The sequence below is a fragment of the Eptesicus fuscus genome, chromosome 7, assembly GCF_027574615.1.
Source record: "Eptesicus fuscus isolate TK198812 chromosome 7, DD_ASM_mEF_20220401, whole genome shotgun sequence".
Classification (NCBI taxonomy): Eukaryota; Metazoa; Chordata; class Mammalia; order Chiroptera; family Vespertilionidae; genus Eptesicus; species Eptesicus fuscus.
The window spans coordinates 804,702-819,702 of record NC_072479.1 but is presented as its reverse complement, the minus strand read 5'-3'; the positions used below and the strand labels follow the sequence as shown (position 1 = coordinate 819,702).

The 15,001-nt window shown below is 43.0% G+C and overlaps 1 protein-coding gene and 1 pseudogene across 1 annotated transcript in view; one reads left to right on the top strand and one right to left on the bottom strand.

The window, feature by feature from the left end:
* Positions 1–15,001, top strand: part of BCL2L13 (BCL2 like 13) — a 153,729-nt gene that overhangs the window by 76,925 nt on the left and 61,803 nt on the right. Inside the window, exon 6 of the mRNA XM_054718667.1 lies at positions 4,462–4,605. Within this exon, the coding sequence (XP_054574642.1) occupies positions 4,462–4,605 (144 nt within the window). The remainder of the gene's footprint in view (positions 1–4,461; positions 4,606–15,001) is intronic.
* LOC103304092 (40S ribosomal protein S19-like) lies at positions 487–2,269 on the bottom strand (annotated as a pseudogene).

Below are 15,001 nucleotides of genomic sequence, written 5' to 3'. Positions count from 1 at the left end.
CATTGGACTGCACCGGCATACAAGGGGGAAGAGGGTTCAACAAAGCAACAATGGTGCCTGGCTGCCCACTGGGTGGGAGGAGGGCTCAACAATGAAACAATGGCCCTTGCTAGCACTTCTCTCCTTCCAGGCCTCACCCAGAAGTCAGACAATTTAGTTCATCCCCATATGTCCCTAGAGATTTGAGCTCCTGTTCTTTCTCTGGAGAAAAATTTCTGCACACAACAAGTGAGTGTGTGTGTAGAAATTTTTTGAGGAATGCCTGAATCTCCAGCAGTTCTCCTTCTTTGGCCACAATCTGTGTTGGTTTTTACAGCCAGATGTGTGGGGATTCCTTCTTACCAGCTCTGGTGCTCTGGGCGTGGCTGCCTAGTATGAGGCTGGGACCACTTGCTCCTTAGGGGGGAGTTCTACAGCCAAGATTTCCTTCCAAATTTTTATTTTTTTTAATGAATGAGGCACTTTATTAACCCAGCATTTGTTCTATTACTTCTTGTTGGCAGCTGCCACCTGCCCTGCGATTATGTCCAGATCTCCGTGTCCCTGAGGTGTCAATTTGCAGCCCCCGTCCTGATCCTTTTTCACCATTTTCAGCCCCTCCAGGGCTTGGAGGATCCTGCGGGGCACACAGAGCCTCTGCTAAAGTGGCTGGGCATGACTCCATTTCTCTGTCATCCTCCATAGATCTTGGTCATGGAGCCAACCCGCTCCTTCCCGAAGGTACAGGTGCCGCGCTATGGAAGCAGCCCGTGTACAGAGCCAATTCTCATTGTAGGGAGCAGACAGCTTCCAGCTTCCTGGATTTTTTTGAGGAAGGCTGCCAGAGCTCTAACAAACTCCTGCTGGTTCATGTCTTTTACAGTAACTCTGGGCACCGTGTGGCCTCTGTGCTGCCAGCCTTCCCAATTCTTGACTGCCACATATGAGTATGGAACCAGTCCATTTCGTGTGTCCTCCCCTCCCACCAGTATTGATGTGGGTTCTTCTTTATATCCTTAGTTATATAGTTCTTTTTATCTATTTTTCAGATGCTTCTCAGGGATGGTTGTTTATTATAATTTCGTTGTTTTTTTCAATGTGGTCTTGGAAGGAGGCAAGTACAACATTTACCTACCCCACCAATGAAAAAAATCTTTTAAAAATATGTTTTTATTGATTTTAGGAGAGGAAGCGGGGGGGGGGGCGGTGATAGAAACATCAATGATGAGAGAGAATCATTGATTGGCTGCCTCCTGCATGCCCCCTACTGGGGATCAAACGTACAACCTGGGCATATGCTGTAACAGGGAATCAAACCATTACCTCCTGGTTAATGGGTTGACCTTCCACAAACTACTGAGCCGTACCAACAGTCCCACCAGTTCTTTTTAAATACTTTCCTCCCTTAACCTGTATGTTATAATTAAGAATTTTATATCATCTTCTGAAATAGAGTTGCAAATTCCTGCTTTTGTCTGTTTGTTTATCTTACAGTTTTGTGTTCTTTTTTCTTTTGGTTTTAGGTAGAAGAGCTCCTTTCAACATTTCTTGTAATGCACGTCTTGTGCGGATAAATTTCCTCAGCTTCTGTATGTCTGGAAAAGCCTTTATTTCTCCTTAACATCTAAAGGATAAATTTTCTGGATATATTATCCTTGGCTAATGATTTCTTTCTTTCAATAATTTGAATATTTGATTCCCCTCTTTAATTGCTTTTAGGGTTTCTGCTGAAAAATCTGATGATAATCTAATGGGGTTGTCTTTGTTTAAAATATGTTTTTATTTGTTTTTAGAGAGGGGGGAGGGAGAGGGAAAAAGAGAGAGAAACAAATGATTGAGGACATCATCAATTGGCTGCCTTATGCACCTCCCCCCCCACCCACTGGGGATCAAGCCCCAAACCTGTCCATGTGCCCTGATCAGGATTTGAACCAGGGACCTCTTGGTTCCTGAACTGATGCTCAACTGCTGAGCCACACTGGCCGGGCAAATAGGTTTTTCTTTATAGGTTACTATCTTCTTTTTTTTTTTTTTTTATATTTTATTGATTTCTTACAGAGAGGAAGAGAGAGGGATAGAGAGTCAGAAACATCGATGAGAGAGAAACATCGATCAGCTGCCTCTTGCACACCCCCACTGGGGATGTGCCCGCAACCAAGGTACATGCCCTTGACCGGAATCGAACCTGGGACCCTTGAGTCCGCAGGCCGACGCTCTATCCACTGAGCCAAACCGGTTTCGGCAGGTTACTATCTTCTTTATCCTGGCTGCCTTGAAGATTCTTTATCATTAATTTTTGACATCTTTAATATCCTGTGCCTTGGAGAAGGCTTTTTTGGATTGAGATAATTAGGTATTCTGTTAGTTTCTCAGATTTGAAGTGCCAGCTTTTTCCAGTTTGGGAATTTCTCATCGATTATTTGGTTGAATTGGCTCTCTGTTTCATTCTCCTTCTCATACGCTTTATTGTTATATTGCTCTTTCTAATGGAGTCAGAAGTTCTCAGGAAGTTATTTCATTTTCTTAAACCTATCAGTTCTCTCCTTTCACCTGAGTAAATTCTAGATTTCTATCTTTAAGATCACTAAATCTGTCTTCCCTCTGTCCTGCTCTGTTTCCCAAGCTCTCTGATTCTTCATCTCACTTATTGAGTTTCTTAGCTCCAGAATTTCTGTGTTTTTTTTTTTTGTTGTTTTTTTTTTATAGTTTCAGTCTCTTTTGCAACATACTTGTTTTGCTTGTTGAATTTATTCTGGAACTCATTGAACTGTCTGAGTTTATTTTATCTCACTGAATTTTTTCAAAAATTGAATTCTCTCTTATTTAAATCACAGTCTTCAATGTGTTTCAGGAGACTTTTTGTTTTCTTTCTGAGCTACCTTATTACCTTGGTTACTTAATAGTTTACCTGTCTGGGCATTTCATGTATTACACTCTTCCCCCCTTTTTTTTAACACTATATGCAGTTTCTTATATATATTTTCCCAGAGATACTATAGGATTATAAAAAGATATGTATGTATATATTTTTGTTTGTTTGTTTAGAAATGAAGGTACTATTATTTTACACAATCTCTTGGTGATTGGGCAGTAAACAGTCTTAATTTGTTTAACCAGTCCCAAGACCTTTGCTTTTTATAAATAACTAGAGGCCCGGTGCATGAAATTCAGCCCAGCCTGCACCCTCAGCTCAGCCTGCACCCTCTCCAATCTGGGACGCTGCGGGGGATGTCCAATTGCTGGTATAGACCGGCAGTCGGACATCCCTCTCACAATCCTGGACCACTGCCTCCTAATCGCTCACCTGCCTGCCGGCCTGGTTGCCCCTAACTGATCCCCCCTGCCGGCCTGATTGCCCCTCACTGCCTGTACGTGCTGGCCTGATTGCCCCTAACTGCCCCCCCTCCCCGTCGGCCTGGTCGCCCCCAACTGCCTCCCCCCGCTGGCCTAGTCACCCCTCTCTGCCCCCCCCCACCGCCAGCCTAATCGCCCCCAACTACTCCCCCTGTTGGCCTGGTTGCCCCCAACTGCACCCCCTCCCGCTGGCCTGGTTGCCTCTCACCCCCCTGTCAGCCTGGTCACCTCATGCAGCCTGCTTGTTCAGTCGTTTGGTTGTCCCTCACTAACCCCCCTGCCGACCTGGTCACCCCATGCAGCCTGCTTGTTCAGTCGTTTGGTCATCCCTTGGACTGGCCCTGGGCGGCTGGGGGGCTGAGGGAACTTGGGGACTCCGGAGGCAGGCGTGAGGAGAGGCCGGACCCACCTGGGGTCAGGACTGGGCGCCGCCATCTTGTGGTGTGGGCGCTGCCATTTTTGAGGGTGTGGCAGTCAATTAGCATATTCTCTCCTTATTGGCTGTGGGTGCGGCCATCTTTGTAAGGGTGTGATGATCAATTAGCATATTCCCTCTTTATTAGATTAGATGCTTCAATGATTTTTCTGTCCATATGTTGCCACACACACACACACACAGAGAGGCCTACTTATTTTCACATAATTACTTTCAACACCCTGAGTCAGTAATTTTCAACCTTCTTAATCTCATGCCCACATAAATTAATTACTAAAATTCTGTGGCACACCAGCAATATATTTTTTTGCTGATCTGACAAAAAAAATAGGTATAATTTTGATTCATTCACACCAGATAAATATTGTTGTGTTGGCTATTGTCATTTTTTCATTTGACAATCTAAGGGAAAAGAGGTCAGTGTCCCTAACTAAATGGTCAGATATTTCATGTTTTAAAAATTCTGCTTTAAACCAGTGTGCACATGGTTGAAAATCCCTGCTATAAGGCATAAAACCTATATGCATTATTCACAAAAATTCTAGTAGGGGTCAATGATTTATTTACCTTATTGTAATAAGAATGAAATTTCATAATGATACATCCGAGTATGATTTTCTAGTACCTGAACTAATAAAATGAATTATAAGTATTTAACTTTGTATTTTCATTCTCTTATCTTTACATTGAAGATTTTGGTGCCTCTGGTTTTGCTACAACAAATGCTTTTGGAGTTGACAAGGCGTGGTCAAGAACCTTTGAGTACATTGCTACAGTTTGGGGTGACATATCTGGAAGACTATGCAGCAGAGTACATCATCCAGCAAGGTGGCTGGGTATGAGCTCACTTTAAAAAAAAATCATTATTATTGAAAGTATTACATATGTCCCCTTTTTCCCTCATTCACCCCTTCTAGCATGCCCCCGCCTCCCGCCCCAGACCTTCACCACCCTATTGTCTGTGTACATGAGTTATGCATATATGCATATAAGTTCTTTGGTTGATTACTTCCCACCTACCTCCCCTCCCCTGCCTTCCCTCTGAGATTCCACAGTCTGTTCTATGCTTCCATGTCTCTGGATCCACTCAGTTCATCAGTTTATTTTGTTGATTAGACTCCACATATGAGTGAGTTATGTGGTACTTGTCTTTCTCTGACTGGCTTATTTCACTAAACACAATACTCTCCAGGTACCTCCATGCTGTCTCAAAGGGTAAGAGATCCTTCTTTTTATTATTTTAAAAAATATATATTTTATTGATTTTTTTTTTTTTTTTTTTTTTTTTTTTTTACAGAGAGGAAGGGAGAGGGATAGAGAGTTAGAAACATAGATGAGGGAGAAACATCGATCAGCTGCCTCCTGCACACCACCCACTGGGGATGTGCTCGCAACCAAGGTACATGTCTTTGACCGCAATCAAACCTGGGACTTTTCAGTCCGCAGGCCGACGCTCTATCCACTGAGCCAAACCAGTTAGGGCGAGATCCTTCTTTTTTACTGATGCATAGTATTCCATGGTATAAAGGTACCACAGCTTTTTTATCCACTCATCTACTGATGGGCGCATGGGTTGTTTCCAGACCTTAGCTATTGTAAATTGTGCTGCTATGAACAGAAGGGTGCATATATTCCTTCTGATTGGTGTTTCGGGTTTCTTAGGATATATTTCCAGAAGTGGGATCACTGGGTCAAATGGCAGTTCCACATTTAATTTTTGAGGAAACTCCATACTGTTCTCCGTAGTGGCTGCACAATTGTCATTCCCACCAGCAGTGTACTAGGGTTCCCTTTTCTCTACTTTGTTGCCAGCACTTGTCATTTGTTGATTTGTTGTTGTAGCCTTTCTGACAGTTGTGAGGTGATACCTTGTTGTCATTTTATTTTATTTTTTTTCAATTTTTTTAATTAAGGTATTATATGTGTACATATCTTACTATTGCCACCCCCCACCCCACTCCCATATATGCCCTCACCCCCCAGAGTTTTGCGTCCATTGGTTATGCTTATATGCATGCATATAAGTCCTTTGATTGATCTCTTATCTCCCCCACCTCTCCCTAACCTTCCCCCTGTAATTTGACAGTCTGTTTGATGCTTTACTGTCTCTGTATCTATCTTTTTGTTCATCAGTTTATAATGTTCTTCATTATCCATAAATGAGTGAGATCATGTGGTATTTTTCTTTCATTGACTGGCTTATTTCACTTAGCATAATGTTCTCCAATTCCATCCACGTTGCTGCAAATGATGAGAATTCCTTCTTTTTCATGGCAGCATAGTATTCCATTGTGTAGATGTACCACAGTTTTCTGATCCAGTCATCTGCTGACGGGCACCTAGGCTGTTTCCAAATCTTAGCTATGGTGAATTGTGCTGCTATGAACATAGGGGTGCATATATCCTTTCTGATTGGTGTTTCTAGTTTCTTCGGATATATTCCCAGGAGTGGGATTACTGGGTCAAATGGGAGTTCCATTTTCAGCTTTTTGAGGAAGCTCCATACTGTTCTCCACAGTGGCTGCACCAGTCTGCATTCCCACCAGCAGTGCACGAGGGTTCCTTTTTCTCCGCATCCTCGCTAACACTTGTCCTTTGTTGATTTGTTGATGATAGCCATTCTGACAGGTGTGAGATTGTACCGCATTGTAGTTTTGATTTGCATCTCTCGGATAATTAGTGACGTTGAGCATGTTTTCATGTGTCTCCTGGCCTTCCTTCTGTCTTCTTTTGAAAAGATTCTATTTAGGTCTGTTGCCCATTTTTTTATTGGATCATTTATCTTCCTTTTATTAAGTTGTATAAGCTGCCTGTGGATGTTGGAGATTAAACCTTTATCAGTGATGCCATTTGCAAATATGTTCTCCCATGCAGTAGGCCTTCTTATTGTTTTGTTGATGGTTTCTTTTGCTGTGAAAAAGCTTTTTATTTTGATGTAGTCCCATTTGTTAATTTTCTCTTTAGCTTCTATTGCCCTAGGGGCAGTGTCAATGAAGAAGTTCTTTTGGCATATGTCTGAGATTTTGTTGCCTGTGGATTGCTCTAGTATTTTTATGGTTTCCCATCTTATGTTTAAGTCCTGTATCCATTTTGAGTTTATTTTTGTGTATGGTGTAAGTTGATGATCTAGTTTCATTTTTTTTACATGTATCTGTCCAATTTTCCCAACACCATTTATTGAAGAGACTGTCTTGACTCCATTGTATGTTCATGCCTCCTTTGTCAAATATTAATTGAGCATAGTGGTTTGGATTGATATCTGGGTTCTCTATTCTGTTCCATTGATCTATATGTCTGTTTTTGTGCCAGTACCAGGCTGTTTTGAGAACAGTGGCTTTGTAATACAGCTTGAAATCTGGTATTGAGATCCCTCCTACTTTATTCTTCTTTCTCAGGATTGCTGTGGCTATTCGGGGTCTTTTTTTATTCCAGATGAATTTTTGGAGAGTTCTTTCAAGGTCTGTGAAATATGCCATTGGTATTCCTTGTTGTCATTTTAATTTTCATCTCTCTGATGATCAGTGACTTTGAGCATTTTGTCATGTTTCTTGGCCATCTGTGTGTCCACTTTCGAGAAGTGTCTGTTTAGGTCCTTTGCCCATTTTTTAATTGGATTGTCTTTCTTTTGATAAGTTGTATGAGTTCCTTATATATTTTGGATATTAACCCTTTATCAGATGTGACATTGCCAAATATGTTCTCCCATACAGTGGGCTCCCTTTTTATTTTGTTGATGGCTTCTTTTGCTGTGCAGAAGCTTTTTATTTTTATGTAGTCCCATTTGTTTATTTTCTCCTTATTTTCCCTTTCCCTAGGAGATGTATCTGTAAAGATACTGCTACAAGAGATGTCTGAGATTTTGCTGCCTGTGGTTTCTTCCAGGACAGTGGTCGGCAAACTCATTAGTCAACAGAGCCAAATATCAACAGTACAACGATTAAAATTTCTTTTGAGAGCCAAATTTTTTAAACTTCTTCTAAATGTCACTTCTTCAAAATAGACTTGCCCAGGCAGTGGTATTTTGTGGAAGAGCCACACTCAAGGGGCCAAAGAGCCGCATGTGGTTCATGAACCGCAGTTTGCTGACCACGCTTCTAGGATATCTATGGTTTCGCAACTTACATGTAAATCTTTTATCCATTTTGAATTTATTCTTGTGTATGCTATGTTAGTGATCTAGTTTCATTTTTTCCACATGTATCTGTCCAATTTTCCAAACTTTATTTATTGAAGAGACTGTCTTGACTCCATTGTATTTTCTTGCCTACTTTGTCAAATTTTGATAGAGCGTAAAGGCTTGGTTCAAGTTCTAGGGTCTCTGTTCTGTTCCATTTATCTATTTGCCTGTTTTTGTGCCAATGCCAGGCGGTTTTGATTATGGTGGCTTTGTAGTATAACTTGATATCTGGTATTGTGATTCCTCCAATTATGTTGTTTTTTCTCAAGATTGCTGTAGCTATTCGGGGTCTTTCTGGTTTCATATAAATTTTTGGAGTATTTGTTCTAGATCTGTGAAATATGCTATTGTTATTTTAATAGGGATTGCATTGAGATTGGATTTGGGTAGTATGGACATTTTAATGAATTAATCCTATTAATCTATGAACACTGTATTTTTTCCCACTTATTTACATCTTGCTCTATCTCTTTTTTTCAATGTCCTATAGTTTTCCCAGTATACGTTTTTTACTTCCTGGGTTAAGTTTATTCCTAAGTGTCTTAATATTGTTGTTGAAATGATAAGTGGAATTGTTTATTTTGTTTCTCTTTCTGAGAATTCATTATTGATGTATAAAAAAGCCATCAATTTTTGGGTGTTGATTTTGTATTCTGCTACATTGCCAAATTCATTTATTAAGTCTAGTAGTTTTTTGGTGGAGTCCTTAGAGTTTTCTATGTACAATATTATGTCTTCTGCGAATAATGAGAGTTTTACTTCCTCATTTCCAATTTGGATGCCTTTAATTTCTTCTTGTCTGATCGCTGTGGCCAAGACTTCCAGTACTATGTTGAATAACAGTGGTGAAAGCAGACATCCCTGTCTTGTTCTTGTTTATAAGGGAAATGGTTTTAGTTTTTGCCCATTGAGTATGTTTGGTGTAGTTTTGTCACATATGGCCTTTATTATGTTGAGATATGCTCCCTCTATTCCCACCTTGCTGAGAGATTTTATAAAAAAACTAGAGGCCTGGTGCACGAAATTTGTGCAAGGGGTGGGGTGTCCCTCAGCCTGGCTTGCGCCCTCCTATCTGGGACATCCCTTTCACAATCCGGGACTGCTTGCGCCTAACCGCTTGCCTGCCTGCCTGCCAGCCTGCCTGATTGCCCCTAACCATTTCTGCCTTCCAGCCTGATTGCCCCCTAACTGCTCCCCTGTTGGCCTGATTGACACCTAATGGCCCAATCGCCCCCAACTGCCCTCCCCTGCCAGCTTGATCGCCCCCAACTGCCCTCCCCTGCCAGCCTGATCACCCATAACTGCCCTCCCCTGCTGGCCGGGTCGCCCCCAGCTGTCTTCCCCTGCAGGCCTGGTTGCCCCAGCTGCCCTCCCCTGCAGGCCTGATCTCGCCCCCAACTGCCCTCCCCTGCCGGCCATGATGTGGCAGCCATCTTATGATGATGTGAGGGCGGCCATTTTGTGGTGGCCATCTTGTGACGACATCACGTGACGCCACCTAGGCTTTTATTATATAGGATGGGTGTTAGATTTTGACGAATGCTTCTTCCGCATCATTTGATACGATTGTGTGACTTCTGCCTTTAAATTTGTAAGTGATATATCACATTTATTGATTTGATGATATTGTACCAGTCTAGCATCCCTGGAATAAATCCCACTTGGTCATGTTGTGTGATCTTTTTAATATATTGCTTGATCTGACTTATTAGTATATTTGAGGATTTTAGCATCTATGTTCTTCATAGATATTGGCCTGTAATTCTTTCTTTGCAGTGTCTTTATCTGGTTTTGGAATTAGGATAATGCCGGCCTCATAAAAAGAGCTTGGATGTGTTCCTTCCTCTTGGATTTTTTGGGAATAGTTTGAGTATATGAGTTCTTCTTTGAATGATTGATAAAACTGCCCTGTCAATCTGTCCAGACCCAGGCTTTTGTTTGCTGAGTTTTTTGATTACTGCTTCCACTTCCTCAGTTGTTACTAGCCTATGCAGGTTTTCTGATTCTTCCTGATTCAGTTTTGGGAGATTGTATTTTGGTAGGAATTTTTCCATTTCATCCACATTGTCCATCTTGTTGGCATATAGTCGTTTATAGTATTTTCTTATAAACCTTTGTATTTCTATGTTGTCAATTGGTATTTTACCGCTTTCATTTCTGATTTTACTTATTTGAGTCCTCTCTCTTTGTTTCTTGATGAGTCTGGCTAACAGCTCATCGATATTGTTTATCCTTTCAAAGAACCAGCTCTTGGTTTCATTAAGTGTGCTCGCGCGTGCGTGCGTGTGTGTGTGTTTTAGTCTTCATGTCATTTATTTCTGCTTTAATCTTCATTATTTTTTCCTACTTACTCTGGGCTTTTCTTGTTGTTCTCTTATTCTTTAAGTTGTGGAATTAAAAGGTTTATTATTAATTTTTTGTGTTTCTTGAGGTAGGCCTGTAGTGCTATGAATTTCCTCTCAAAACTGCTATAACTGTGTCCCATAAATTTGGGGTTGTTATGTCTTCATTTTCATTTGTTTCCAGAAAGGTTTTTATTTCTTTCTTGATTTCATTGGTAACCCATTCATCCTATATAATCATCCTATATAATAAAGAGGTAATATGCAAATTGACCATCACTCCAACACACAAGATGGTCGCCCCCATGTGGTCAACAATGGCCACCCCCATGTGGACACAAGATTGCCGCCACAAGATGGCCGGCAGAGGAGGTCAGTTGGGGGCGACCAGTCCTGCAGGGGAGGGGACTTGGTGGGGACCAGGCCTGCAGAGGAGGGCAGTTGGGGGAGATCAGGCCTGCAGGGGAGGACAGTTCAGGGGAAACCAGGTCTGCAGGGAAGGGCAGTTGGGGGAAACCAGGCCTGCAGGGGAAGGTAGTTGGGGGAAACCAGGCCTGCAGGGGAGGTCAGTTGGGGGGTACCAGTCCTGCAGGGGAGGGCAGTTGGTGGGGACCAGGCCTGCAGGGGAGGGCAGTTGGGGGAAACCAGGCCTGCAGGGGAGGGCAGTTGGGGGGGACCAGGCCTGCAGGAGAGGGCAGTTGGGGGGACCAGGCCTGCAGGGGAAGGCAGTTGTGGGGGGATCAGGCATGCAGGGAAGGGCAGTTGGGGGGGGACTAGGCCTGCAGGGGAGGGCAGTTGGGGGGACCAGGCCTGCAGGGGAGGGCAGTTGGGGGGGACCAGGCCTGCAGGGGAGGGCAGTTGGGGGGGACCAGGCCTGCAGGGGAGGGCAGTTGGGGGAAACCATACCTGCAGGGGAAGGCAGTTGTGGGGGGATCAGGCGTGCAGGGAAGGGCAGTTGGGTGGGGGGGGACTAGGCCTGCAGGGGAGGGCAGTTGGGAGGGACCAGGCCTGAAAGGGAGGGCAGTTAGGGGCAGTTGTGCCGGCAGGGGAACAGTTAGGCGTCGATCAGGCTGGCCTGGGAGTGGTTAGGGTGTGATCAGTCTGGCAGGCAGAAGCGGTTGGGGCAATCATGCAGGCAGGCAGGCAAGCGGTTGGGAGCCAACAGTCCTGGATTGTGAGACGGATGTCTGACTGTCCGACGGGCAGTTGGACATCCCTTGAGGGGTCCCAGATTGGAGAGGGTGGAGGCTGGGCTGAGGGACACATACACACCCCGTGCACGAATTTCATGCCCTGGGCCTCTAGTTGTTTAATAATATGCTATTGAATCTCCTTGGGTTAGAATGTTTTGGAATGTTTTTACTGTAGTTGATTTCTAATTCCATTCCATTGAGATCAAGAAGATGCTTGATATGATTGCAATCTTCTTTTTAACAAAATTTAAATTCTTTATTGTTTAAAGTATTACATATGTCTCCTTTTCTACCCATTGGCCTCTCCCCATCCACTCCCACTCCCCAGGATGTGCCCTTACCCCCCTACTGGCTCTATCCATTGGTTATGCTTATATGTATGTATACAAATCCTTTGGTTGATCTCTTACCCCCTCTCCTCCCTTTCCTTCCCTCTAAGGTTGACATCTGTTTGATGTTTCTATGTCTCTGGATCTATTTTTGTACATCAGTTTATGTTGTTCATTATATTCCACATTCATTTATTTTTAGATTCAATTGTTGATAGGTGTGTATTTGTTGCCATCTTGTTGTTCATATTCTTTTTCTTTTAACTCTTCTTCCTCTTCTTAAAGAACAACCTTCAACATTTCATGTGATACTTGTCTGGTGGTGATGAACTCCTTTAGCTTTTTCTTGTCTGTGAAGCTCTTTATCTGACCTTCAATTCTAAATTATAGCTTTGCTGGGTAGAGTAACCTTGCTTGTATGTCCTTACTATATTCATCACTTTGAATATTTCTTGCCACTCCCTTCTGGCCTGCATAGTTTCTGTTGAGAAATCATCTGACAGCCTTGTGGGCATTCCCTTGTAGGTAACTAACTGCTTTTCTCTTGCCACTTTTAATATTCTTTCTTTGTCTTTAGCCCTTGGCATTGTATTTATGATGGGTCTTGGTGTGATCCTCTTTGGAATTCTCTTGTTTGGGATTCTCCGTGTTTCCTGGACTTGTAATTCTGTTTCTTTCATGAGGTGCCAGAGGCTAAAGCAAACAGCAGTTAGCATAAGAAAGAGACATATGAAGACCAATAGAATTTGATATTCTGCAGGGCTGAATATCAGCACAAGCTGTGATGGCTCGAGGTGATTTTCTGACCGGATAATCTTTACATTATTTATCAAACTTTACCTTTGATCTGCCTGTATGCATTACTAAAGGGAAAATGTGTATTCAAAGCAAATAAAAGGGGACTAGGCCAGGAATCAGTATTCCTGTTCACAAAAGAGTTTCCACCTGGCCCCCCAATGCCTTCCAAATTCATATTTTTGTATAGTGTATTTAATGTGTTGTCGGCCCTCCTTCAAGTCATCCTGAACCTGCCGCACAGGTCGTGGCAACCAGATAGGGGAAATTTTTTGTCATTATTTTTTCAAATAGGTTTTCAATATCTTGTTGTCTCTGTTCCTTCTGGCACCCCCATAATGCTAAAAATGGTATTCTTGAATTTGCCTCAGGGGCTCCTTACACTAGCTTCATATTTTTAGATTCTTCTTTTTTCTCTTCTGGTTGGGAGTTTTTTGCTTACTCATATTTCAAATCATTGATTTGATTCTCAGAATCCTCTTCTCTACTGTTGAATCATTGTCTATTATTCTTTATTTTAGTCAGTGTATGCTTAATTTCTGAATGGTCCTTTTCCATATATATATATATATATATATATATATATATATATTTGGCATTCTCACTAAGATCTTTGGATGTCTTACTAAGTCCATTAGAGGTTTCTAGAAGATTTTTGAGTAACTTTATAACCATCGATTTGAACCCTATATGCCATAGTTTGCTTTCTTCTATTTCATTTGTGACATGTTTCTTTGTCTCCACATTTGGTTGCTTCCCTGTGTGTTTCTATGTGTTGGGCAAAGCTACTATGTCTCCTTGAGTTGGTAGAGTGGCCTTGTGTAGTAGGTATTCTATAACGTCCAGTTGCTCAGCCTCCCCAGTCACCTTAGCTGGGAGCTCTAGGTTCACCCATTTGTGGGCTGTGAGCACTGTTTTGTTTTAGTTGAGCTTTGATTGCTGTTGGTGTCACTGGGAGGAATTGACTTCCAGGCCAATTGGCTGTGAAGATCAGCTGCGACTACATTGGGAGAGGTGCTGTGAAGGAGACACCCCTATGGAGCAGGACATGCTTTAGTGGGGCTTTGGTGCTCACTGAGTGTACTCCTTGAGTGTGTCACTTGTGGATGTGTAGAGTTGTAATCTGGTATGGTCTAACACTGACCACTGGGTATACTGGCTCTTGGGTGTCCAGGGAGGTGTAAAGTCAGCCACTGATGGGCCACCCTGCAGGAACTACAGATAGAACTGCAGATTTCTCCTCTTTGCATCGCGTTTGGAAGTGCCCAGATGAGGCCCAAGTATGAATCAAGCCAGGTTGGTCCTGGTGCTGGGTCTTGGGCTTTTTATTAATAGGTTTGGGGCTCCTCGACCTAGCTGCAACTTCTTTTGAGAGATTTTATTCTCCTGAGCAGGGACAGTCCATTCAAATGCAAAAGTCTGTGCACTCAGCTTGAGTTTGGTTGTAAATTGGATGAGGCCGGGTGTTAGGGAATCACAATGGGGGAGCAAACAGAAATGGCTGCCAGTCAAGCCTTTCGATCAAGGAGGTCCCAGCACAGGAACAATGATCCCTGCGAGCACCTTTGTCTGGGAGAAAGTGGCCTCAGTTCCTTCCCGGATGCCAGACAATTCAGTTTCTCTTCGTATGTGTCTGTGTTCCCTCATTCCTCATCCTAGTGCTAGAACTCAGAGGGGGCGGGAGGAAGCGGGACCTTGTAAGTTTAGTTCATGATACTGGTCTTTTAAGAGGAACAGCTGGGTCTCCAGCAACCTCAGTGTCCCCGAGCCCCAGTCCACACTAGTTTTTACAGCCCACAGTTCTTACTGTCCGTAGGGACTTCTTTTCTCAGCTCTGGGATCCTGGGCTGAGGGTCTGGTGTGGGGCTGGGACGCCGTTCTCCTCTGGGAGCCTCTGCAGATTCGATTTTCCTACCAGTTAAAAAAGTGACACAGCCTAAGTGCCATCAGCAGATGAGAGGATTAAAAAACTGTGGTACATCTACACAATGAAATGCTGCTATAAAAACGACGGAACTTTTACCATTTGCAACAGCATGGATGGACCTGAGAGCATTATGCTAAGCAAAATAAGCCAGTTGGAGAAAGATAAATATCACATGATCTCACTCATTTATGGAATATAATGAATAACATAAACTGATGAACAAAAATAGATCCGGAGATAGAGAAACACCAAACGGACCGTCAAACCTCAAAGGGAAGGCAGGGGAGGGTGAGAGGGGGTGTAAGAGATCTACCAAAGGACTTGTATGCATGCATATTAGCATAACCAATGGACATGGACAGTGGGGGGTGAGAATGTCTGGGGAGGGTATGTAATACTTTAAACAATAAAAACACACACACAAAAATGGCACATGGGGGTGCTGGACTAGCCCGTTTTGCAACTCCGC